Below are 26,071 nucleotides of genomic sequence, written 5' to 3' on the forward strand. Positions count from 1 at the left end.
CCCCAGCCACAGACTGGGGGTAATGATGCTGTAGAAGTGCCGGGGATTATTGTGTTATCACCCTCCGCAAAGGGAAAGTGGGAGGAAGGGCTTAATTCATTAAATCCATAAAGTGCTTAAAGTTCCTAGCCTGACAGACAAGTTACTGACCTCCATGAAGGTCTCAGGCCTGGGTGCTGCAGGGGGTCAGACTAGATGAGCTGACTGTGCAGGGGCGCTGTTGGGACAACGTGTGTGTGTGCGGGGGGCAGGGGGTTGAGAGCCACTGACCCGAACTGTAACCCCTTCATCTAATGCCAACCGCCCCCAGCCAGGGGGTGTGTGGCACCCCGAGTTCCAGTCCCTAGGCAGGTAACCTCCAGCCTCAAAATACAGGGAACAAACAACTCTATAGAGGAGGGGCCAGAGCCGGGCGGAGCCAATCGCTGCTCTGCTCATTCAAGCCCCGAGGCCAATTTCTCAGCAGCGCCAAACGCTCATCCCGCCCCGCTCCCGCCCCCGCTCAGACTTTCGCTTTCCCTTCGCCAACCCGCCCGGCCGGTTCTGCCCAGCGACCGGTGACGCGGGCGGGTCCGTGCGTCGCTATTGGTGGGCTGTTCCCCTCTCAGCCAATCCCCGCAGCGCAGAGGTTCCACGGCCGGTAGCGGGGACTCGGGCGCCGGCAGCGCAGCGAGGTTCCCGGGGCCGGGCCGGGCCGGGACCGGCCGAGAGCGGGTCCATGGGCCGAGTCCTGCCGCGCTGCGGGGCGGCGCTGGGCCTGGCGCTGCGCCTGCTGCTGCTGCTGGGGGCTGTAGCCCTGCGGGGGGGCCACTCCCGTGAGTATCGGGGGGAGACCCCGGGCCGGGGGCAGGACGTGGGGAGCCGGGCCGGGGGCGGGGGAGCTGGGTGCGGGGCGGGGAGCTGGGTGCCGGGGGCAGCCGGGCCGGGGGAGCTGGGGCCGGGAGGGGGAGCTGGGTGTCGGGGAGGGGTAGCCGGGCCGGGGGTGCGGGAGGGGAGCTGGGTGTCGGGAGGGGGTAGCCGGGCCTGGGGGCGGGAGGGGGAGCTGGGTGTCGGGGGTGGCTGGGCCGGGAGGGGAGCTGGGTGTCGGGGGCGGCTGGGCCGGGGGTGCGGGAGGGGGAGCTGGGTGTCGGGGCGGCTGGGCCGGGGTGCGGGAGGGGGAGCTGGGTGTCGGGGCGGCTGGGCCGGGGTGCGGGAAGGGAGCTGGGTGTCAGGGGCAGCCGGGCCGGGGTGCGGGGAGGGGAGCTGGGTGTCGGGGGCGGCTGGGCCGGGGGTGCGGGAGGGGGAGCTGGGTGTCGGGGGCGGCTGGGCCGGGGGTGCAGGAGGGGGAGCTGGGTGTCGGGGCGGCTGGGCCGGGGGGGTGCGGGGAGGGGGGAACCGGGTGTCGGGGTCAGTTCTGGTCTCTGCGTTCAGAGGTGTCGGGATAACCACACCGCGCCCCCCCCCCCCCAGCACTGAGCGGTCCCTGACCGGGCCCAGTGACGTTGCTATAGTGATGGGGGGGTCCCGGCCCCCCTGTGCCAGATGCTGCTGGGACAATGTGTGTGGGAGGGGCTGAGAGCCGCTGACCCGAACTGTGAGCCCTTCATCTAATGCCAACCGCCCCCAGCCAGGGGTTTCGGCACCATTGGGGTCAGCACCCTTGGGTGCTGCACATGCTGACAAGCCCGTGACAGCCCTGTGAGGCGCTCAGGCTGCGGGGAAATCCCCCCTTCCAGGCGCTGCCCAGGCTGTTTCATTCCCAGCGTCTCAGGGCAGTGCGGGGCTTTCAGACCCAATTCCTGTGTGCAGAGCTCTGGCTGCTGGCTAGTGAGAGGGAGTAAATCACCCCCCAGATAGACCAGGGTTAAATGAAGGGAAAAGGCTTCTTGGATCTCTGACCTTTAATGGCGGTTTCACCCCAGTGCTTGGAACTCCTGATTGTGGCTTGTCCTTGGCTACAGAGGGCTTAATTGTGTCAGCACCAGTCTAGTTGCACTCACAGTCAGCAGTGGGTCACATCTGTAGTGGAAGCAGGTCATTAGAGGTGTCATCCTCGGGAGGAGATGTTAACCCCCCGCCATGTCTCTGCCAGTGTGTTGGCGGCCTTAGGCACCAGCAAAGCAAGCACCTGCTTGGAGCAGCCCATTTGCAGGGGTGGCAGCCAGCAGGGATCCAGCATGGGAGCTGAGAACCAACAGGGGCCCCTGGGAGCCGTAGTTCCTTGGTTAGCTCCCTGCCTATAGAGCCAGCCCTGGAGCAGGGAAAGAACTACATTTCCTAGCATTCCCTTGGCCACTACCAACTGGAAAGGAAGGAGGGGGACCTCATGCTGCAGCCTGCTGTGAATGGAGAGCTGCACTGCGAAGAGTAGGGTTGCCGTATTTTAACATTCAAAAAATAGGACACTCCATGGGGAGGGAGGGTAACCCCACTGTCATAGGTTTCTCCCCCACTTGGAGCTTTTGGGTTCACAAGATGGGGACCTGCATGGACTCCTCTAAACTAAAATCCTAGTTTAGATCTACTACGCTGCCACCAGCTAGGTTTTTAAGTGTCTAGCACTCTCCCTGTTCCCCTGAACTTTCCCTGGGGAACACAGATCCAACCACCTTGAATCTCAGCACAAAGGGAAGCAGCCCACTTCCCCCCTCCCTGTCTCCTAGCCACTCTGGAGAGATACACACCGATTCAACTCTGTGAATCAACCTCAGGAGGAACTCACTCTTCCCCCCTCCCCTTCCCTTGAATCTCCACACGAGAAGGAATTAACCAAGTCCAAAGAAAAGAAAAGAATTTATTAAAAGAACAAAAAGAAAGTACACTATCTCTGTCATACCAGGATGGAACAATACACGGAGTCTAAATTATAAACCTGGAGAGAACTCCCCCTCCCCCTTTTTTTCTCAGTAAAAGCAATGTACAGCAATAGAAATAAAGAGATTCCTTTAGCAAAACACACAATTGCCAATACAGAAATAAAAGTAAAAAAATACTAGTTCGCCTTTCTAATACTCACTAGACTGAATAGATGAAAAATACTGCAGAAACCTGGGAGGACTTGATTAAGATGTCTGGACTCCCTTAACTCCCAAGAGAGACTCTCTTGCAACAAAGAACCCAGAAAAAAAAACTTCCCTCCACAGAGATTTGAAATTATCTTGTCCCTGATTGGTCCTCTGGTCAGGTGGTCATCAGGTTACTGAGCTTGTTAACCCAGTACAGGTAAAAGAGACCTTAACCCTTAACTAACTGTTTATGACCCCCACCCTGCCACCATCCACTCCCTCCGACTCCCCCCCCACAGAAACCCCAACCCATCCAACCCCCCCTCCTCCCTGTCCCTGATCACCCTCGTCCCAGGACCCCTGCCCCTAACTGCCCCCTAGGACTCCACCCCCTATCTAAGTGCCACTGGTCCTTGTCCTCTGATTGCCCCATCCCAGGACCCCTGCCCCTATCTATGCCTCCCTTCTCCTTGTCCCCTCCTGAGACCCCTCCAACTTCCCCTGAGACCCCATCCCCTACCTGTCCCCTGACAAACCCCTGGGACTCCCATGCCTATCCAACCGCGGCCTGTCCCCTGAGTGCCCCCCCGAACCCCTGACCCATCTAATCCCCCCTTCTCCCTGCCCCTGACTGCGCCCCGAACCTCCGCTTCATCCATCCCCCCCTGCTCACTGTCCCTTGACTGCCCCCCTGAACTCCCTACCCCTTCTCTGACCCCAGCCCCTACTGTGCCACTCAGACCAGCGTGTCTTGCTCCATGCAGTGCCAGACATGCTGCTGCACACATGCTGCCGTGCTACCCCGTGGAGCCACAGCCCCACCCTAGCACCTGCCTTCCAGATTTGAACACCTCAGCATTCAGGAAAGCTCAGTTTGGGCAGCTGTTACTTCATTTCTCCCAAATCAAATATACTGATCCACTGTAACTTGCTGTAGAAAAAGTAGGATAAAATTGAGCAAGAAATCCTTCCTAGTGGTTATTAGGATTGGAATTGCTATTTTCAACAGCCATTGCCTTTTTTTGTTTGTTTAAGGAAGGCAGTGATATTGCATTGGCAAATTCCCCATAGGAAGAAAGAGTGGAGGCCAAGAGTATAACAGAGTTCAAAAAAGAACTAGATAAATTCGTGGAGGATAGGTCCATCTATGGCTATTAGCTAGGATGGGCAGGGATGGTGCCCCTGGCTTCTGTTTGCCTGAAGCTGGGAGTGGGCGACAGGGGATGATCATTTGATGATTCCCTGTTCTATTCATTCCCTCTGGGGCACCTGGCATTGGCCACTGTCGGAAGGCAGGATACTGGTCTGGCCGTTCTTATGTTCTTAATAAATTATGGTAAATTGTGTGCACAGCTGGGGCCCTGGCTCCCACCTGCAGCTTGGACATATTTCCCCTGCACCCCTCCCTTCAGCTCCTGCATCACCTACAGCCCCAGCCCTTCTCCTGCTCCACCCTCCCCCATAACATCCTCCTTCTGCTCCTCACCACCCCTCCAGCCCTGCCCTTCCCCCTGGGCCTCCTTTCCTTCTTCACATTCCCCTTTTGCCCCAATACACTCTCCCCGTCTGCTCCCCTACTCCTCACATGCTCCAGTCCCCTCCCCCCTGCATGCCCCCCCGCCATCTTCTTCTACCCCAATCTCTTTCTGCCTGGTCAGGCCGTTCTGTGGGCCATTCTGTAGGTCTCCCTCCCACAGGAGCGCTCCTGAGGGCCGGCGCCGCCTCTCGTGTATTGCCAGGGGCTCCCTGGCAGGGTTGGGGCTAGGTCTGACCTCCCTGCTCCAATCTCCCCACCCTCAGGCCTGCACTCCAGGCGCGCGTTCCACACGGTGGTGTCGGAGCCCGGCCCGGGGCTACCCTGGTACAGCTGTGTCAGCTACGTGGATGATCAAGTCATCTACGTCTACACCAGCGGGATGCAGAGGGTGGAGCCCCGCACAGTGTGGATGGCGCAGAATGAGGGCCCGGAGTTGTGGGACCTTCGGCTCTTTTGGTCATGGCGCTGGGAGGCCTGGTTCAACGCGAGTCTGAAGACCCTGGGTGAGCTCTACAACCAGAGCGAGGGTGAGTGTGGGACACGGCCTGACCTAGGGCCACGGGGCCACAGGGACGGAGCGGTGGATGGTGGTGTCAGTATGAGCCAGGGGAGGGGACTGAGTAGCCCGCAGGGGCATTTTCTCACAGGAGTCAGTGTGAACATGAGGGACAGAAGGACATGGGGGTGGGTGCAGCAGGATGGAGGGTCCATGCGAAAGACATTTTTGACACCCTCCAAAATGGGACTGTCATGCTGTTTCCTCCCCCAAACACCCCGGATTTCTGCTACTAATCCCACTTGCAGCTGCCTCTGCTGCCGTTCAGGGGAACCCCCGCCCCTTGTGTGTGGTCATTTCCAAGGCAGAGCAGCAGAGGTGCAAAGGCCAGAAGGTCCCACTGGACTCAGCTAGTCTGACCTCCTGGTCACTCAGGCCAGAGAATCGCAGCTGGAGATTCCTGCATGGAAGAGTTTGTTCCTCCTAGCGACAACAGTGATTCTATCAGACCCTATAGCTAGAGCAGGGCTCTGAGACATCTTATCTCAATTCCCAGACACAGAGTGACAGCCCCAAGTGTTCAGACATCATGAGTCAGGCCCCAAAAATCCTGAGTTTGGCTTAAATGTCATGAGTATTTTGGGGATAATATTGGAGCTTATTTTTATTTGCCCTCTGGTTTGAGCCTTTAGGGGACAATTTCTGGGTTTTTCCCTGCTCCTAGAAGGGCTAGAAGTTACTGCTGTAAGAAAAGAGAGCCGAGAATCTCCTCTAATCCCATGAGTCCAGGAACTGGGGATTTAATAAAAAACCCCGCTATCTTGAGACACACGATAAAGTCACAAGAGCGGGCAGTGCTGCATTCACCCCAGCCCTGGGGAGAAGCTGCTTCAGTGAGCCTCCTTCATTGTTCACTTTGTCTTATTTCCCAGGTGATCTTACCTAAGGTCAGATTCCTCTTCACTCCACAGAATGAGGGTCTGACATCGACTTGGGCTGGAGAGTTAGTGAGAGAATCAGCCCCTGCAACATGCAGAGACTCCCGGGCTTCCTTACTCCTGGCAGCACAAACCCCAGCATGTGTCCCCCAGTTGGAGCTCCTGGGGTCAGGCAGGTTCCCCTGCACACTGTCGATAGATGTGTAAAGAGCCGTTCTTCCTGCTCGGTCCCCAGTGTCTTGGGCTGTAGCCACCTGGCCAGGCTGCCGATTGTGCTGTCTCACTTAGCTCAGTGATGATCCATAAGCGTTCAGTGCCTGGCACTGGTGAACTGTCTCTGGCAGGTGAGGGTCTCTCTGATGTAATTGCTCTGCCTTCCTGACAGGGGACTGGCAAGTGAAAATCCCTGATTCCCTCTTGTCAGTGGTACTGGCCTCTCACATTGGTCCTCACCCAGGGGTATCCCCAACCCCTTCTTGTAACAGCCCCCCAATCCCTCCTGGCTCCCAGCACTGAGACAGCAGCAGTGAGAACTAATTCCCATCCTGCCCTGGACACCTGGGTTCCTGGCAGCCCTGCCCCAGGACTAAGTGACAGGGCAGAGCGATGCCAAGTGTCTGCCCCCCTAGCGCAACCCCTCTGTAGCTAGTTTAACCCTCTCCTGACTAGTCTCACCCATTGGTCCCCTGCTGCTGAGCCTGTCCAACCTGACCTGCTCACAGGGACCCTGGCCTCCCCAGTGCTGAGAGAGGGACTCCACTCACCTGCCCCTAAGCCTGCACTGGGGAGCTGCTGTTCTGTCCCCACTGCCCCCTCCCCAACCACTGTCCTGACTGCCCCCTCCTGCCCTCCTTCTCCCCAGGCCCCTCCCCCCCCCCACCCCCGTCCTGGGGCTGCCAACTCGCCGGAGACCGTCCTCAGTCCTGCATCTTGGCCACCAACATGCCAACATGTTCCCCTCTCTAGCTGTGTTTGCGTTCAACACGCACAGGGGGGAATTCGGGGTCTGGTCCTTCCGAGACCCCATTGGTGCCCCCACCCTGCTCATCCCTGTGGAGTGCAGTACGGAGGAGAAGAGGGGTGGGTGGGGAGGCCTGACCCACCCCACCCCACTCCTCTTGGGCGCCTGGCTTGGGTTCTCTGTATGTTCTGTGACCAGCCACCCTGCACATCTCAAGATTCTCAGTGGTTCTCTCGTTACTCCATCCCTTTTCCCCTCAGTTGTTTTCTCACTTTTTGACTTTAGTTGATTGGTGTAAATAGTTGTACTCTCATAGCAGAGTTCCTTCTGCTCCTGGAACTGGGCATGCCTCGGTCTCCGGGCTTCAAACCGGTGCCTCCTGCAGCAAGTCCATGCCTTTGAGTCACCTGCATTCCAGCTGTTCAGTGCACATATGAAAAAGGACAGGGAGGCCAGATTGAAGTCCCTCCTGATGGAAGCAGTGCTCAAACCTTCTTCGGAGCCGAGCCAGTCAAACTTGGCACCGTTTACCTCAGTGTTGGTACAAAGAGCTGCTGCAGAGAGAGTCCATACGGGTCTCTCGGCACCGTTCCCCATGCCTGGGGCCAAGAAAGAAACATAAGAAGCAGCTGTCTGAGAGGTTCCCCATTTCTGAGAATGGACAATCATGGGGAGTGCAGGGGAGTGCGACCTGTGTCTGGCCACTCCTCTGTTCCTGCTCCATAGGCAATACTGTCCACTCCACCCTGTTCACAGGCTCTGTTGAGTCCAGTACCCACATGCAGATTCAATGGCCTTTTTGGAACCCCTGGGGTTTTCTTCTGCTGCCTGCCCCCCCTTCTAGGCATTCCTGCTCAGTGGTGGCTGAGAGAAGGATTCCAGCTGATCCGGACTACGATACTGAGCCAGCTACCGATTCTCAGAACCTGGAGCTACAGGATCCGGTTGGTGCAGAAGGAGAGGAGGAAAGTCCAATGCTAGTTCAGGCTGCCTCCTCCTCCCTTCCCCAGGACACGTCAAGGCTCACCAGGAGTTATGGAAGAAGGTTACCTAAAACATAGGGCAGAGTGGGGGGGAGGAATAGCTCAGTGGTTTGAGCATTGGCCTACTAAACCCAGGGTTGTGAGTTCAGTCCTTGAGGGGGGCCACTTAGGGATCTGGGGCAAAATCAGTACTTGGTCCTTCTAGTGAAGGCAGGGGGCTGGACTCAATGACCTTTCAAGGTTCCTTCCAGTTCTAGGAGATAGGATATCTCCATTTTTTTTTTTTTGAATAGGGATAGCTCAGTGGTTTGAGCATTGGCCTCCTAAACCCAGGCTTGAGTTCAATCCTTGAGGCGGCCATTTAGGGATCTGGGGCAAAAATCTGTCTGGGGATTGGTCCTGCTTTGAGCAGGGGGTTGGACTAGATACCTCCTGAGGTCCCTTCCAACCCTGATATTCTATGATTCTATTCTAAGTGGAGGTAGTTAAAAAATCCTCCAACAGCCTGCTCAATATCTGGGCTGCAGTGGCCCCATCAAAGGTAGCTCTGCCTCTCAATGAGGCCATCATGGTTCCAGTTAAAACCCTGTGGCAGACCCCTTCCTCACTGCCCCACACATCATAGAAGGCAGATAGGAAATACTATGTCTCCACCAAAGGTTAGGAGAACTTATACTCCCATCCTCCTCCTGGATCCTTGGTGGCCTTGGCAGCCAATGAGAGGGAAAGGCCAGGGTTGTAAGGGACAATGCCCAAGGCGAAAGACTCAAAAAAGCAAGACCATTTTGGTAGGAAAATGTATTCTACCAATGGACTACAGCTCCAGCCAACAGGCACTGCTGGGCAGATATGACTTTCACTCCATGTTGAAATGTAAAGACTCGCTTCCCCCAAGAGTCCAGGCAGGAGATTGTTGCTGTGGTGGATGGGAATGCGGTGGCCAGGGCTTCCCCGCAAGCCACCCTTGACACAGCGGATGAGGTGGCCAGGTCTATAGTATCAGCATGGCCATGCAAAGGGGCTCCTGCCTTCAGTCCTCTGGCCTACAGAGAAGGGCCCAGCAGTCTCTTCAAGACCTTCTCTTTGAAGGGATTTCGCTCTTCTCAGAGTAGACGGATGCAAAATTCACAGCCTGAAGGACTCCAGAGCCACCCTCAAGTTCTTGAATCTACATTTCCCAGTGTCTTGGAGGAAAGATTTAAAGCCCCAACAGCCTGCCCATTTCCCAGGCCTGCTGCCTTGTCAGGACCTGTTCAAAAAGCAGAACAGAAGTTATAGGTGCAGAGAGCCACCCCCATCTGCCTCAGCCTCACTGCCTGCCCTCACGGATACTCAGGGGCTCCAAGCAGAGCTTTTGACAGGGCACCCGAGGGCATTACACCAGTTCCCATACCGGATCTTGTCCCCCATTGTTTTTGTACCATCTCTCCTGCTTCATCTCAGCAGGTCCCTTATCATCACAGACCATTAGGTGCTGAGTTTAGTGGAGGAGGGTTATACACTTCAGTTTGTTTCCATGCCTCCCTCTTACCCTCCATCTTCAGAGACCCTTCTTGTGAGCAACTTTTAGCCCAGGAGGTGCAAGCCCTTCTTCGGGTAGGAGCCATGGAGGAAGTGCCTTGGAACTTAAGAGGGAAAGGGTTTCACTCCTGTTGTTTCCTAATCCCAAAGGCCAAAGGGCATCTCCAACCCATTCTAGATCTGCAGCGCCTCAACTGTTATCTCAAAAGGTTGAAGTTCTGCATGGTCTCCCTGGCCTCCATCATTCCTTCCCTGGATGCAGGAGACTGGTATGCTGCCCTCGATTTGAAAAATGCCTATTTCCACATCTCTGTTTTCCAAAACCACAGAAAGTTTCTCAGGATTGTCGTGAACCAGGCTCATTACCAGTTTACCATCCTCCGGTTTGGCCTGTCAGCAGCCAAATGAGTCTTTATGAAATGCATGGTAGCCGTGGCAGCCTTCCTGAGAAGGTGAGGGGTGCAGGTGTATCCGTATCTTAGTGACTGGCGGGTCAAGGGCCAGTCCAAGTCCCAGATAAAAGCCAGTATCCACCTCGTCCAAGCAACCTTTGGTACTGGGCCTGCTGATAAACGACCAGAAGTCAACACTCCTCCTGGTTTAGAGGATAGTTTATCAGAGCGGTGCTCGATTCTACCCAGGCCAGGACTTTGCTCCCAGAAGCCCACTTCCAGTCAGTGTCATCACAGGTCAAGGCCCCCTCAGGCTGTTAGGTCACATGGCCTTCAGGCTTGGCTGGCCTTTGTGTACCGGCCAAACAGCCATCATTTCAACTCAGTGCTCACAGTGCCTGCCCATCTCAGGCACATCAGCACACAAGGTCAGTGGTCCCAGCAGGAACTGTTGCGACGAATAAACATCGGAGAGTTCAGGGCGGTCTGCCTAGCATGTCAGGTGTTCTTATCCCACATCACAATTGTGGAAGAAACAAACTCCACTCTCGTGTTGGAAGCAACAAAATCAGAGACAGCTTTATTCAGGACATACAATTGCAAGGGAAGAACACAGCTGACAGAGAGCATCTCTGCCTCAGTTTCTTCAAAGTACAAGCAATATCACACAAGCATTTATACATGTTAATGGCATGCATTAATTAAAAACATCTGCAGTTTGTTTGTTATGTCCTGCCCATTTCTGTAGTTTCTCACCTCTGTTCTCAAAACATCGCTATCTCAAGGCTGGATCATGCTGACTCTACTCTGCTGTCTTCCCACCCACTTCTGACGTGAGCCCTGCTTCTACAGGTCCCGCGATATTAGGCTAAGAGTTAGCATGACAGTTTCTCTGTTTCTTACAACTGAGAGGCCTATATTTAAATCCTTTAACCCTGTTTCCACATTCTGCCCTTTTGTGCTTGTGTTTAGCACAACCAGCATTCATAAACCTCCAATTGCATCATGCCTTGTATTTCTGTTTCTAGATCAAAAGGATCAGGACTAGCTGGATATAACAATAATGCATAGTTAGTGTGAATATGAAAGGCATTTTTGTTAGTACATCCCTTACAACAACAATAACATAATCCTACACTAAACAAAGCAGTAATGTCCCCATTGTACTAATATGCTGGGGTTGTTTCACTTCCTTAGTTACATAGCACATCATTAGTACACAAAATAGACACTCTATAGGCCTTATGAAAAGCATTGATATATATTCTGAAGCACATGGATTTGACCCTGTAAGTCACAAATTTTCTGAACCTCTGGTAGGAGTAAGCACAAATTCTGAAATCAGTCATATATTAAAGTGATCTAATTAAAAGAAATCTGATACCTAAGATCTAATTGTAGGGCTTTGTCTGCTAGCCAATAAATAATGTGATTTCCTGCAGCCGTGGTGAGATTAAAATGTAAGTCTAGCAAAGAGGTGGCCTTAATATATATGCAGCTATCATTAGCTTGGAACAGTAACTATTTTGTCAGGGTAGTTCCTTGTCCCATACCTTCCTGACAAACGTAGTTAAACATTGTGCCAACTTCCCCTTGCTTCAGTTTCCTTACACATTGAAGCTGCAGGCATTCCAAGGGCCAAATGTCCACTGATTCCCTATTCCAATCCAAATATCAGGTGTTATTTCAGGAGCACTAACAACAAATCGGCTAGGCATACCAGGTGGTCTAATCTCCCAGATGTCATGGTGAATAATCCAGTCCAACATGCATCCTCCCTATGTACCTGGCAGGATTCGGGGTGCGGAAACCCCCACCCCTCCAACTGGCCCATATGCTTGGAAGGAGCACTGTGAGTACTTGCACATCCATCCTGAAAATTTCCAAGTATGTCTCCATGGCCACAAATCAGATGGTACTCTTGAAGCACTGTAAGGGCAGTAGGCCACACCTGATGCTCGAGATGCTCTGAATGGCCATCAGCTGGTCATTCAGGAAACACTAAATCTCTGAACATGCTAGATCCCACTGCAATTCCTTTCCTGCCTCAGTGATATTTAATACCATCTCTGTCAACAACTCCTGGGTCATTGAACTAAGGGCAGAAATAACATGTAATTCACCAACTCCAGCTTGCACCTGGGTCAGCTGTGCTCCAGTAATAAGACCAGTGGCCTTTTCTAGTTGCCCTTATTTCTCATCATGTTGTTGGCCCTTAAGAATATTCCAAATTGCTGCTGCACTATTTGCACCATCCCATAAGAGTCCAGCTAAGCCTCTTTTCTTCCTAGAGGAGACTTGTGCCCTTTGCTATGCTAGCCAAATAGTAGCTCCCTTGGAGCAGTTTGGATACATGAAGTGATTTGAAAACTGGATAGGGCAGGGTGAATTTCACAGTCCCTAATGTGGCATTAATTATTGTTATTCAATATCTAGTAGATCTCTCTCGGGGATAGCATTATACCACATCTATTGTTTAAATAGTCTCAGGTACTTTCGAGAGGCATTAACATTAATAGCCTAGGAAGGGTATATTGTAATATGGTACAGGTTAAATTATTAGTTACTGGGATCATTTCAGTACAGGTAAAATTTCCAGTAGTACAACATATTCTCTGAGTATGAGTCTGATTATTTACTAATTGGGTAACCAAACAATAAGGACTCCTTCCCCCTGATATACTACAGATCAACTATATCAACCCCATTATAAAATCTTAATTTCAAATTGTTGAAGCTCATTTGTAGCGATGTCATATACTTTTATCTCCTCTGAACAGTCTTTTTCCACTCAATTGTTCACTTATATGGGATATCCTGAACCTTAAAAATATTTTTTTCAAACAATATTTAAATAAATCACTAAAGTGTGAAGGCCTTGGCCATTGGGTTTTATCAGCTATATGGCATTGTCTGTATTTGGATGTGTTCCGGGGTAATAGTGTAATGAAGGAGATGGCGGGGGCAGTGGCAAAAAGGTGCCTTTGGTATTTGTCATTTAAAAGCCAATTAGGGAGGGCAATACATGCTGAAGGTACTTATCCAAAAACACAAGGCACAGCCTGTAGAATAACCCCCAAAATCCAATCAATACCACATTCCCAAGCATGGGTCCCACAAGTTTCTTCCTGCCAGTGTATAGTTTTTTGTTTCTTCACCGGGGTCAGTTTTTAATGCCTTTTGTAGTCAGGAATTCCTGAACTTTGGCAATTTCAGTGGCGCGAGTATTCCTTCTATCCTGAAGCAATCGTGGTTCAGCATCATACAGGGGAGAGGTTACCAGCACATCACCCTGTAGTGCTTTGGTTTCTGTAGCAAATACTGAATGCAGGTTAGCTCTGTCAGTGGACAAGGGAGAGGTTACCAGCACATCACCTTGTCCTTTTCTCTGGCTGTTCAGAAGGAGGGAAAGAAATACCAGAAGGAGAGACAGGCTGATCAATAGTAGGAGTGGAATTATCTCGAGGTAGAGGGGTCTTTTTGCAGAGAGAAGCATGGGTCCAGGCATTCAGTCCTTGGCACTTCACAGCGGTGTTGGTAGTCAGCAGGACTTGGTAAGGGCCTTTCCAGCGTGGAGCCAAAGCAGTCTCTCATTGGTGGACCTTTACATTGATCCAATCTCCTGGTTCCAAGGAGTAGCAGGGCTGCTAGGGTCTTTGGGTAGCGCTTCTTTTACCTGTGAGAAACGAAACCTAACACATTTCATTAATGCCTGGCAGTGTTTTGCAGATTTTACAGTTGCTTGGGCACATTCACCCCAATAGAGATTTCAAAAGGTCTCTTACCTCTGAGTTGGTGCCTGAGGTTTGAAGAGGGACGGTCCGTAATAGCGGTCACTGCCTCAGCCGGGCATAGCCAGCCAAGTCACACGGCACCAAATATTGTGGAAGAAATGAACTCCACTCTCAGGTTGGAAGCAAGAAAATCAGAGACAGCTTTATTCAGGACATGCAATTGCAAGGGAAGAACACAGCTGAAAAAGAGCATCTCTGCCTCAGTTTCTTCAAAGTACAAGCAATATCACACAAGCATTTATACATGTTAATGGCATGCATTAATTAAAAACATCTGCAGTTTGTTTGTTATGTCCTGCCCATTCCTGTAGTTTCTCACTTCTGTTCTCAAAACATCGCTATCTCAAGGCTGGATCACGCTGACTCTACTCTGCTGTCTTCCCACCCACTTCTGACGTGAGCCCTGCTTCTACAGGTCCCGCGATATTAGGCTAAGAGTTAGCATGACAGTTGCTCTGTTTCTTACAACTGAGAGGCCTATATTTAAATCCTTTAACCCTGTTTCCACACAAGCAAGGTGGTGCGAGTTCTTACAGACAACATGGCAGCCATATTTTATATCAACAGGCAGAGTGTGGCCCACTCTTCTGTCCCCCTGTGTCAGGAGGCCATTTGCTTGTGGGAGTTCTGGATAAAGCACTCGATCCACCTCAAAGCTTCTCACCTTTCAGGAGCCCGGAACGAGCTGGCAGATCAACTCTTCTCTCTGTGAATGGTCCATATGCCCCGACATAGCAAGGACCATTTTACAGTGGTAGCATGGTCCCCTCGTAGACCTGTTCACAACCAGACAGAACAGGAAGTGTCAGCAGTTCTGCTGTCTGCATGACTGCAACCCAGGCTTGCTCCCAGATGCCTTCAGACTCCCTTGGAGAAAGCACCTGTTCTGTGCCTTTCTCTCCCCCCCCCCATTCTTTAGTGCACAAGGTCTTGCTGAAGGTCAAGGGCGAAGGTTATTCTCATAGCCTCAGCCTGGCCACGTCAGCACTAGTTTGGCTTATTTCTAGACTTGTCAGTAGCAACTCCAATGCCGCTTCCTCCCCTTCCAGACCTGATCTCATAAGATCATGGCCAAATGCTCCATCTGCCTGACAGCTCCACGGTTAAACCTGCACAACTGGCCTGTTCAGAGCAGGTCTGCTAGGTCTTGCTAGGCAGTAGGAAACCATCTACCAGAGCTACTTACCTGGCCAAGTGGAAGCGTTTCTCCTTTTGGTCTCCCCAGCAGGGCCTCTCACCAGGGTGTCAGAACCTCCCTGTGAGTGGGGGGGCCACCGGTGTTGAAACTGTGACTCCGCCTCTTCCCTGATGCGCCCCCCCCGCTCCACCTCTTCTCCTGAGGCTCCGCCCCCTCCCCTCCCTGCTCTCACCTGCTGCTAAAGTGGCAGGGCCATGGCCCCTTGGTCCCCCTGTTCCGGCACCCCTGCCTCTCACCGACTGAGTCATCTCTCAGATGAAGCAGATACTCCAGAACAGTCTGGAAACAGCCAAGTCTAGTGATTTCTTCAGTTCAGGCACAAACAGCCGCGATCTCCGCATTCTACCCCCTGCTGGGTGGTCGATTCAGTTTTTTCACGTTAAATGTCCATTCACATCCTCAAGGGCTTTGAAAGGCTATACCTGCAAATCTGGGAACCCACCCCCCTGGGGACTTAAACCTGGTCCTGTCAGAGCTCACAGGGCCTCCCTTTGAGCCACTGGCATTGTGCCCTCTGTTGTACCTTTCCTGGAAGGTCGCCTTTCTGGTAGCAATTACCTCAGTCAGGAGGGTCTCGGAGATTAGAGCTCTTATGTCAAAACCTTTGTATACAGTGTTCTTTAATCACAAGGTACGTCTCCCCCACCCCGTGTTCCTCCCAAAGGTAGTCTCGCAGTTCATCGTAATCAGGCTATTTTCCTGGCCATTTTCTTCCCAAAGCTGCACAAGAATAGGGAGGAATGACATCTCTATACTCTGGATGTTAGGCAGGACCTCCTAGTGTTTTATATAGAAAGGACTATATAGAAAGTTGATCCATAAATCCACGCAGCTCTGTGTGGCAGTAGCTGATAGGATGAAAGGCTCAGAGAATTTCATCCTGGATCACATTGTGCATTCAGATGTGCTACGAGCAGGCAGGTGTCCCATCACCTGCCTTCCTGACAGCTCATTCTGTGAGAGCACAAGCTTCCACAGTAGTGTTCATGGCCCAGGCCTGATGCAGGACGTTTGCAGAGCAGTGACTGGGCTGTCAGTACATACTTTTTCTTCCAATGACGCCATCACCCAGCAAGTTAGAGATGACACTGGGTTTGGTTGAGCAGTGTTGTAATCCATGTGTCCATGAACTCCAAGCCCACCTCTTACGGTACTGCTTGGGAATCACCGAACATGGAATGGATGTGTGCAAGTATTTGAAGAAGAAAAAATGGTCACTAACCTTTCTGTAATTGTTGTTCTTTGAGACATGTTGCATATGTCCATTCCACGAGCCACCCTCCTACTCCTCTGTTGGAGTTGCTGGCAAGAAGGAGCTGATAAAGTGCTTGGTCAACTGGTCCCCTTGCACCGCGAAATGAGAGCGCTGCACTAGAGGGCACTAGAGCCGGCCTGAGGAGTATCACTGAGGGTGGGGGAGCGGTGAAAATATTTGGGACCCTGTTTGGGTTATTTTTGTGTCCCCACATTCTGCCCTGTTTGCCAAGGGCGGGAGGGATAGCTCAGTGGTTTGAGCATTGGCCTGCTAAACCCAGGGTTGAGAGTTCAATCCTTGAGGGGGCCACTTAGGGATCTGGGGCAAAAATTGGTCCTGCTAGTGAAGGCAGGGGGCTGGACTTGATGACCTTTCAAGGTCCCTCCCAGTTCTAGGAGATGGGATATCTCCAATTATTATTTTTTATTATTATTATAAGCTAGGGGTCTGATCCCTTCCCCAAACGTTTCAGTCTTCCTCGTGATCCCCATAATGTTCTCTGTTCACCACATCCTCCCTCCCTCTTCCCTAAATTCTCCTTCCATCCCCACATCCCCCGCCCCCCCCAGTCTGCCTCCCTGCCTCCTGTCAGCCCAGGGGTGGCTGCATTAACTGAGCCTGCTCTTGTATGAGATGGGGGCCATTGCTGTGAAGATTAGCCTGGCTGTATGAAAATGGTGGCCAGCTAAACTAAGGGCCATCAATGGCCTGATCCTTACAGGGAATCACCTTGAGACAGTGGCCATGTGAAAAAGAGGCCAAGCATCCAAAGTTGGTTCTTTGCTGTTCCTAGATTGTGTTGGGGGCATAGGGAAGATGGGGGCAGGGAAACAGAGTGACCCTGGGGATTCTGTGAGGTCATTAAACCAGAGCAGAGGTTAGTGAGGGGGACAGACCTCCTGTACCCCCTCCCTACAGGGGCATGGGGGTACTGTGAATGAAGGAGGTGGGGGACCAAGTGACCCTGAGGACCCTGAAAAATTAATAGAACCAGAGCATGAGAGGGGGGTGCAGACCCCCTGCACTCCCTCTTTTCTCCAGAATGACCCTGACTACCAGAACTGGGGGGATCCTCCGAGAGCAAAAGAGAGCTGCAGGGGATAGACCCCTGCAATATCCGGAGTTTTCCCTTTGGGGTTGTGCAACCCTGCACCCCCTGCAGGGAGCATACAAGAACAAGCAGCAGTGAGGTACTCCTAGAAGGTTGTGAGCTCTCTGCAGTGGTGGGTCTTTAGTGTACAAGAGGGCACCCTCTGCGGGTTTGGGTTCCCCCCTGAAAGGAGCTTGGAGGGTGTAGGACCCAACAACATAAGTGGGAACCCCATTTCTCAGGGGAGGAAGGGCCCAGTAGCAAGGAGAATTACCACTGGGCTACCTGCAGTGGGGTCTTGGTGGGATTTTCAGAGGGGCTGCTGCTGCTGACCCTCAGCTGTGTTTCAGGGTTTCACATTATCCAGATGATATACGGCTGTGATCTCCGGGAAGACAACATCATTCAGGTGTTTTACCAGGATTCATATGATGGACGAGACTTTCTTACTTTGGATAAGGAGACCATGACTTGGGTAGCAGCAGATATTGGGGCTCAGATCACCAAGAGGAGATGGGATGCTGAAGTAGATGACAACCAGGGATGGAAACACTACCTGGAAGACCACTGTAGAGAACGTCTTAGCCAGGAAATAGAGTTCGGGAAGGAGACTCTACAGAGGAAAGGTAAGGCAGGGGGACAAACTCCACCCAGGTGGTCACTACTGGTTACATCTCCATTCCCCAGCCCCAGTTCCAAAATGGAGCAGGGGAGTAGGGGGCCGTTCAGTGAACTTTGCACCAGGGATGGGTGGGGAAACAACCTCTGTCCCCACCAGCTCTGCTGAAAAAAAAAAAGATAAGAAATTGAAAATGTTAAAAGCAGCTCACTGTAGAGGAGCTGTATCTCCAGAGCCACTTGACCAAATGAGCCCAAATTCACATCACAAATACTACCACTTTCCCTGGTGTAATGCAGGCAATCAGCCTGTGCGTGTGTATGTTAGAGCACTTTGCTTAATTATGGAAGTGCCACCATTTCTGTGGACAACAGCTTCATTCACCATTGAATTCTTCCTCATTCACTGTCTGTACCATCATATTTATTATTACCCCAGCCCGTGTGTTCCACCAATGACAGTAGCTTTGTCCTTGTTGCCTCTTTGTCCAAACTTCTTGCACAGTCATCCATGTGCTTCCTTCCATGCCATCCCCTATATGTGGAATTGCCCTCCCCATACTAACCTGGAAGAAGGTTCCCCTTGTCCTTAAAGTTTTCCCCCTCAAGACCTACCTTTGCTGCAACACCTGCTTACTTATTCCTTGATTCTTTTATCAATAAGACATCAGATAATCAAATTCAGACAAATTTATTACCAAAGCTTTTTAGTCAATCAGCACAAACATAGAAGGGAAGAGGTTAAATGCTTTAACACTCTATCTCAGGAGGACAGTTGCAGCATAGTCTGCTTCAAAATGTTAACTCACTATTACCCATGTATGTACCTTGTCTGTTATCATGGACACAAATACCCCAAATTAGTTAGCATCATTACACACTCTAATCTTTCCATTCCCAAACAGTTTGCTCTTGCTGTTCAAGGTTGCTTGTAATATGAACCCAGTTTTTTGCAACAATTATACTAGTTGCTTATTTCTCTCACAAACCTCAGCAGAACATTATCTTATCCTTTGCCATCTTTACAGATGTCAAGAAGAAAAAGCCATACACAGCAGTGTAATGTGTATTTCAGTGCCAAGGGCTGAGAAACTGATTTTTCAACATGTGTAAATCCTTTTGAAATCTATAATATTGGGGTAAATAGTTTTGGTAACAACCTACAATAAATTAGCCAATTAATAGTAGCTAGTTTGAGGGGCAGTTTACAACCATGTGTCATTTTTTTGTTTAATAGTCCTTTCCATCTCTAATTGGTCAGTTTATCTAGTTCATTTTTTGAGCCCTGACGAGGGCAAGATTCTTCGCTCTTTCATATCCAGGGACTGAGAGGAAATGGGCACAAACCTAGCACGTGGTTAGGGACTAACATCTGTGACACCTGTATCTGGAGCTTAGTGAAGCCTTTTAAGGTACTTGTGTCATTGTGGCTGGGAGCAGAGGCTTCTGGTTTCCACCTCATAGAATCTGGTCAGAGACCTAGATTCAGGATTCACCATTGCTGATGCTGTGAATTCGGCACAGAACTTTTCTAACGGTGGTTCTCTCTCATCAGAGGGAGTCCGTCTCATGGACTCTCATCTTCTCCCACTGCCAGGGTCTCAGAATTTCATGCTGCAAAGTTCCAGCAAAGGCTGCCTGGATTAGAGCTTGAAAACAACTAACTTTAGTTCCTTCTTTTTCCCAGTGCGCCCAACAGCTAGAGTGAGTGACAGGTCATCTCATGACGGCCTCACCACCCTCTCCTGTAAGGTCAGTGGGTTCTACCCCCGGGACATCACCGTGACCTGGCTGAGAAATGGGGAGAGCAGACAGCAAGAGACCTACTCTGAAGGCATCCTACCCAGTGGGGACGGGACCTACCAGACCTGGGTGGCAATGGAGATTGATCCCAAGATCAAAGCCCATTATTCATGTCACGTGGAGCATGAAAGCCTGTTAGAGCCACTCTCCATTTCCTGGGGTAAGGAGTTTGTGTGTTTGTCTGTTTTCCTAGTGGGAGAGGGGGAATCCATTAAATTCAACCCCTGAAAAATTCTCATTCGGATTTATAGGCTGAAGCTGGAATTTCCTCAGGGTCTGTGAGGCCCTGTCCCCTTTGGCCCTGTCCCTCTGCAGTCAAGTTCTAGTGCTAGAGTTGGGACCCACAGTGCCTGGGGCTCATGTCTTGCTCTCCAGTTTGCTGCCTCTGGGGCTGTTGGATACATCTCAGCAATACAGTGTCTCTGAAGGGAGACGATTAACAATGAGACATTGAGGCTGGAAGACAGTGGTCTGAGCTCCTGCATAGCCCAGGGTGGGGAATCACACAAGGGATCAACCTGGTAGCCTGTGGGCAAACTAGAACTGATCCTTCAGAAAGAGATGCCTGTTCCAGATGTAAAGTCTCCAAGGGATGGAGAATTTACCACATCCCAGGGGAAGCTCAAATCTGCCCCTTATTTCCCATCAGAATTTGTCTTGCTTCAGCTTCCAGCCTGTTATCAACTTCAGCAGGTTCTCAGAAACACAGCTATGGGGGCCCTTCATTCTTGCCCATGTGGCCAGAGGTAGAGGTTTAATTTTGGGAGCAGCTTGTTTCTGTGCACAGTGATGCTGGAAGAGAGGGTATGGCCTTAGAATTGAGCGAGGAGGCAGTTTAAAGTCCTGCATCGGAGGGAGAGTCTCCTATGCCCCTAGCACAAGGAAGTCAAGGAAGAATTTATTACACATGGAGCTGCCTTGCAGCCATCTTTTTGCTTGGTTAATTGGGATGTGGAAAAATGTAGCATTTGGAAATGCAAACAATTTCTAAAATCTAGTCAAAAGATGATTTCACATCATAATCCTGCTACCACATTCCCTGCCAATTTTTGTGTCATAAACCACATTTCCTTATTATTTTATAAATATTTTTCTTTTTGCTGTATTATGTGCCTCTTTCAGACAACAGGAGAAGCTGATTAGTGAAACTGAATGTGTATAGAGAACTCGGGGCTTAACAGATTTATATAAATCAAGAACAGTATTAAAATATCTCTATTCTCTCCTGCTCAATTCCTGCCCTCTCTAAAAATACGCATTGTGTCTGTAACTCCATTCATGGCAGGGAAATCCAGAGCTTTGAGGTCAGTTTCCAGTTTGTCACCAGAATCACATAATGGGACTGTGTTCCATTAGTTGTGAAAGCGTGGTCAAGATGGGGCTGGGGGCTGGGAGCAAGGACTCCTGGGTTCAATTCTTGGCTCTTGCACTGACTCTGTGTGTGACCTTCAGCAAGTCTTTTCCCCTTCCAATTTAGGGATGATATGGACATCTATCCTCCCCCACACAGAGGTTTATGAGGATTGATTAATGTTCTAAAAGTCTTCTATTTTAAGTGCTACATATTTTTTATGTATTGACTGGTAGAAGCTGTGTCCAGGACTTTCTATGGTGGGATGTAGTGCATGGTGGTTGCGTTGAGCTACCTGGAAGGGGTGGAGGATTGTGGAACTCAACCCTAACCTGGTGAGCTGACTGACTGATCCCTGCAGTGGGATGAAAGGGGGTTTTCAGTGTGTTGTGGGGAGATTTTTCCCCATTGATCATTCTCTCCATTCCATTTCAGAACCAAATAACAGTCTGATTCCCGTTGTGGCTGGAGTTATCACTGCAGTTGTCCTGGTTGGTGTTATAATCGGAGTAGTTGTCTGGAAAAAGAGAGACCCAGGTAAAGAGCCTGGGATGGGGGGATTCCCTGGACTTACTGGGCCCTGCACACTGGCCTAAGGACAACAGCAGTACAGGAGCCAGTGTCAGTGTGGTGTAACTGCCCCACTGCGAGACTGAGCTAATGACACCTAATGGGAGCTGCTGGAGGGCCAGACCCAGAAACTGGGTGTGGGTTACGGTTTATATGGGGTTAGGTTTTCCGAAGAGCTCAGCACCCAGTGAACTGAGGTCTTTTGAAACTCTGTCTCATTGTGTTTTTCTCTCCTGTCGATCATGAGCACTTCGGACCTTGAGTCCATTACTGATTACTAGGGGTCCATGCTGGACCAGGAACCATATTTCTGAGCTGCGGACACAGATTGGAGTTGGTTACTACCTTGGGAACTTCATTCACTGAAATTTGCCTTTTTTTCTGCAGGGAGGAAGGGAGATGGCTACACTGTAGCTCAGAGTAAATGACAAGAGACTCATTCCCTCTTATCAAGTGGCCATCGCTGAACAGCCATCAGTATTTGCTTGTGGATTTTAGCCTGGAGCCACTGGCAGGAGATCCTCGCTCCCACTCATAGGCCTTGTCTACACTGAGAATTTTAAGGAAATCTCCAACTATTGTTCTAGTACAGGGGTCAGCAACTTTTCAGAAGTGCTGTGCCAAGTCTTCATTTATTCACTCTAATTTAAGGTTTTGCGTGCCAGTCATACATTTTAACATTTTTAGAAGGTCTCTTTCTCTAAGTTTAACAATAGTTTAGTTATATATTATAAAGTAAATAAAGTTTTTAAAATGTTTAAGAAGCATCATTTAAAATTATATTAAAAGGCAGGTTTCAGAGTAGCAGCCATGTTAGTCTAGATCCGCAAAAAGAACAGGAGTACTTGTGGCACCTTAAAGACTAACAAATTTATTTTAGCATGAGCTTTCGTGAGCTACAGCTCACTTCTTCGGATGCATTTGTTAGTCTTTAAGGTGCCACAAGTACTCCTGTTCTTTTTATTAAAAGGCAGAGTCCCCCAGACCAGTGGCCAGGACCCGGGCAGTGTGAGTGCCACTGAAAATCAGCTCACGTGCTGCCTTCGTCACGTGTGCCATAGGTTGCCTACTGCTTCTCTAGTACCATAGACTCATAGAATCGTAGGACTGGAAGGGACCTTGACAGGTCATCTAGTCTAGTCCCCTGCACTCAGGGCAGGACTAAGTTTAATCTCTCGACCATCCCTGACAGGTGTTTGTCTAAGCTGCTCTTAAAAACTTCCAGTGATGGAGATTCCGCAACCTCCCTAGGCAATTTGTTCCAGTACTTAACCACCCTGACAGAAGTTTTTCCTAATGTCCAACCTAAACCTCCCTTGCTGCAATTTAAGCCCATTGCTTCTTGTCCTATCCTCAGAGGTTGATGAAAACAATTTTTCTTCCTGCTCCTTGTAACAACTTTTTATGCACTTGAAAACTGTTATCATGTCCTCTCTCAGTCTTCTCTTCTTCATACTAAACAAACCCAATTCTTTCAATCTTCCCTCATAGCTCATGTTTTGTACACCGTTAACCATTTTTGTTGCTCTTCTCTGGAGTTTCTCCAATTTGTCCACTATCCTTCCTGAAATGTGGTCCCCAGAACTGGACACAATACTCCAGCTAAGGCCTTATCAGCACACAGTAGAGTGAAAGAATTACTTCTCGTGTCTTGCTTTCAACACTCCTGCTGATATGTCCCAGAAGGATGTTTGCTTTTTTTACAACAGTGTTACACTGTTGACTCGTATTTAGCTTGTGGTGCACTATGACCCCTAGATCCCTTTCCACATTACTCCTTCCTAGGCAGTCATTTCCCATTTTGTATGGGTATGTCTACACTACAAAATTAGGTCGAATTTATAGAAGTTGATTTTTTTAGAAATTGATTGTATACAGTCGATTGTGTGTGTCCCCACTTAAGACCATTAATACCATTAAGTCGGCGGAGTGTGTCCAGAGTACCGAGGCTAACGTTGACATTTGGAGCGTTGCATTGTGGGTAGCTATCCCACAGTTCCCGCAGTCTCTGCCACTCATTGGAATTCTGGGTTGAGCTCCCAATGCCTGATGGGGCAAAAACATTGTCGCATAATCAATAATGAGCAAGTGGGGTGATCCGGGCTGCAGCTTAACCATCCAGCTGGGCTGGCCAGGGGCAGACATCAGGCCTGCCAGGGAAAGGTGGGTGTGGCAGTGACTTCACAAAGGCCTTTGGCAGGAACTCAGCCTATTGGGCAAAGATGATGAGGCGTCTGTGACCTCACAGAGCTCCCTTGCCAACAGCCGGGCAGGACAGGGATGCGGGGCAGGGGGAACCTCGGAGAGCCCTGTAGCCTTGCTGCAGCAAGCCTCCAACTCGCGGTCTCTCGCTGAGCACCAAAAGACAGTTGCTGTAGAAGAGATTCTGTGCGTGTGTTTTTCATTTTGATGTGGATTTGTTTCAAAGATATTGTCATCTGTGTAGAAGGTAAGAAAAAATATAGGCTCTAAGTACAAGATAGGGGACTCTATCCTAGCAGATTCAAAGGCATCACCACCCTCCTAGTGAAAAAGTTTTTGCTAATATCAAAGCCTTCCACACTGCAACTTGAGATCATTGCTCCTTGTTCTGTCATCTACCAGCTCTAAGATTTCATGACAATCAATCTTTCATTAGGACAATAATTCAAAAATACAAATACAAAAAACTTTGAGTGAAATCAATCCGTCCTGATCTTTTGTGTCTGGGAGTGTGGGCCTCGGGGACCAGATTGAGACCCTCATGGGCTAGTAACAACCAGGAAGCCAGTAAACTAATTCCAGTTCTCTTAGGATCCAAGCCTCCCTAATCCAAGGAACAGCTGAGGGCTGCGGGAGACAGAGGGGTGCTGACACTGTCTAACTCATGACTGAAAATACAGAGAGGTGTTATTGGCTTTGGTTGAGGGACAAGTAACAAATCTGTTGGGATTCTTACCCCAAACAACAATCGCCCATTGTCCTTTAGAGCACGGGGTCCCTAACAGGCCTGACTTGCTCAAATCTCTCTCCTGCTAGGACTGAGAGAATTTCCTCCATCCCCCATGATACCGAGGGCAAGAGAAAAGAAGTGACCTCTCTTTGGTCACACAGCAAGGTCATGCCAGAGCTAGAAAGAGAAGCAGAAGAAACAAGTTGTATCAAAATGTTTTGCATTTCAAACAAACTGATTACTTAAACAAAGGCAATTTGATGTGTGGTTAGTGAACTGAAATGATACAACCGTGGGGTCAGGCCGGGAACGGGACAGGGACAGGGACTGGGACCGACACCGGTGCCGCAGGGCCGGAGCTGCAACCGCAGGGCCGGAGCCGCAAGCGCGGGGCCGGGCCTGGGCTGGCACTGGTGCCACGGCGCCGGAGCCGCAACCGTGGGACTGGCGCCGGATCCACAACCGCGGGACCAGCGCCGTCGCCACAACCGCGGGCCCAGCACCAGCATCGCGACCGCAGGACTTGGCCGGCACCAGCGCCAGAGCCACAGCCGCAACCGCGGACCCGGGCCGCGAATGACGCCGGTGCCGCGGAGCCACAACTGTGGCCACGGTCTGGCACAGGCGTGGTGGAGCCGGAGCCGTCTGGCCAGGCCGGGACCAGCACCGGCGCCGCGGGGGCTGGGCCAGAGGCACGGGGCCAGGGCCGGGACCAGCACTAGCGTTGCAGGGGGCCAAGCTGGAGCCGTGGGGCCAAAGCTGGGGACTCTCAGCTGGGGCCGGGACAGAATGGGGCTATATCTTCAATGTAGGATCAGGATTTTTGTTGGAATTGTTTTGTTTTTTAAAAAGTGCTAAGCAGATGCTACACTGTAAGAAGAGGCAACAGAATCAAAAACTGAAAGACTGTTTCTAAAACCAATGAAGAGCTGCAGAGAGTGGAGACCCGGCAAAGCAAACACATGAATCCTGTGAGTAAATAACCTGAAAGCAAATGGGGAAGAAAATCTCATCTGGGTAATTGTGGCTCTTGGGACAAAAATTAGGTTCCTGGTACGTAGCCTGGCTGAGATCATCCCTTTTCCCTGGGATTCAAATGTCATTCTCTGTGTGGTGTCCTTATTTTATTCCTAGGAAAAGGATCCCCAAAGGAGGTGTAAGGATCCGGGACTCCAGTGTCTGCCAGAAGCTTCAGCCACCTTCACAGGTAGAAGTCACTGGCTTTCCTACAATGCCACTAGTGCTCTTCCTGCTCTCCAGGTCTGCTCCCTCTAGCAGGACAGAGACACCCCTTAACTCCCCCGAGTCCTGATTTCCTGCCATTCAAAGGGCTGAGGGTTTGCATTGCCCCCACCCCAACCATCAGAGACTTTTCCTATGGGAATCTCCCCACAGCAGGGGAGACATCTGTTCTTCCATTAGAACCAGTCTGCTGAGTAAATCCACCCACACTGACCTCATCTCAGCTGCTTTGTTTATCCGAGATTAGTGGTATCTTTGGAAAACCCTTAGCGTGTCGGGGTGTGAGGTGGAGCAGGGGATGCAGGAGCACCAGCAGATTCCCCTGAAAAATAACACCCTGTCTTTCTCTGGTCAGGTTAGAGCTCACCGTCCATTGCGGAGGTGAAGGCCGGATGAGAGCTGCTGG

At 50.7% G+C, this 26,071-nt stretch overlaps 1 protein-coding gene across 4 annotated transcripts; it reads left to right on the forward strand.

Moving 5' to 3' along the window:
* The first annotated feature begins 624 nt into the window (after nucleotides 1-624).
* LOC120393790 (class I histocompatibility antigen, F10 alpha chain-like) lies at nucleotides 625-26,071 on the forward strand. 4 transcript variants are annotated; one of them, XR_005592122.1, is made up of 8 exons: nucleotides 625-815; nucleotides 4,785-5,048; nucleotides 17,500-17,775; nucleotides 19,455-19,730; nucleotides 21,357-21,458; nucleotides 25,276-25,394; nucleotides 25,558-25,630; nucleotides 26,021-26,071. XR_005592122.1 is itself a non-coding variant. In XM_039518281.1 (6 exons), the coding sequence occupies exons 1-6, from the start codon at nucleotides 719-721 to the stop codon at nucleotides 21,917-21,919; spliced, it is 1,056 nt and encodes a 351-aa protein (XP_039374215.1). In that variant the 5' UTR covers nucleotides 625-718; the 3' UTR covers nucleotides 21,920-22,174. The 4 variants fall into 4 exon arrangements, 2 of the variants coding, with proteins under 2 accessions (XP_039374215.1, XP_039374213.1); XM_039518281.1 differs by lacking the exons at nucleotides 25,276-25,394; nucleotides 25,558-25,630; nucleotides 26,021-26,071 and adding an exon at nucleotides 21,879-22,174; XR_005592123.1 differs by lacking the exons at nucleotides 25,276-25,394; nucleotides 25,558-25,630; nucleotides 26,021-26,071 and adding an exon at nucleotides 21,158-21,256 and having other exon boundaries at nucleotides 626-815; nucleotides 21,357-21,441.

Source organism: Mauremys reevesii, unplaced genomic scaffold, assembly GCF_016161935.1.
Source record: "Mauremys reevesii isolate NIE-2019 unplaced genomic scaffold, ASM1616193v1 Contig30, whole genome shotgun sequence".
NCBI lineage: Eukaryota > Metazoa > Chordata > Testudines > Geoemydidae > Mauremys > Mauremys reevesii.

Bases quoted from the DNA above. Each gene is read 5' to 3' on its own strand.
- LOC120393790 (XM_039518279.1), top strand. From the start codon at position 719: ATGGGCCGAGTCCTGCCGCGCTGCGGGGCGGCGCTGGGCCTGGCGCTG. The intron at 816-4,784 runs GTGAGTATCGGG...CCCCACCCTCAG, and splicing joins CCTGCGGGGGGGCCACTCCC to GCCTGCACTCCAGGCGCGCG. The intron at 17,776-19,454 runs GTAAGGCAGGGG...TCTTTTTCCCAG, and splicing joins GGAGACTCTACAGAGGAAAG to TGCGCCCAACAGCTAGAGTG.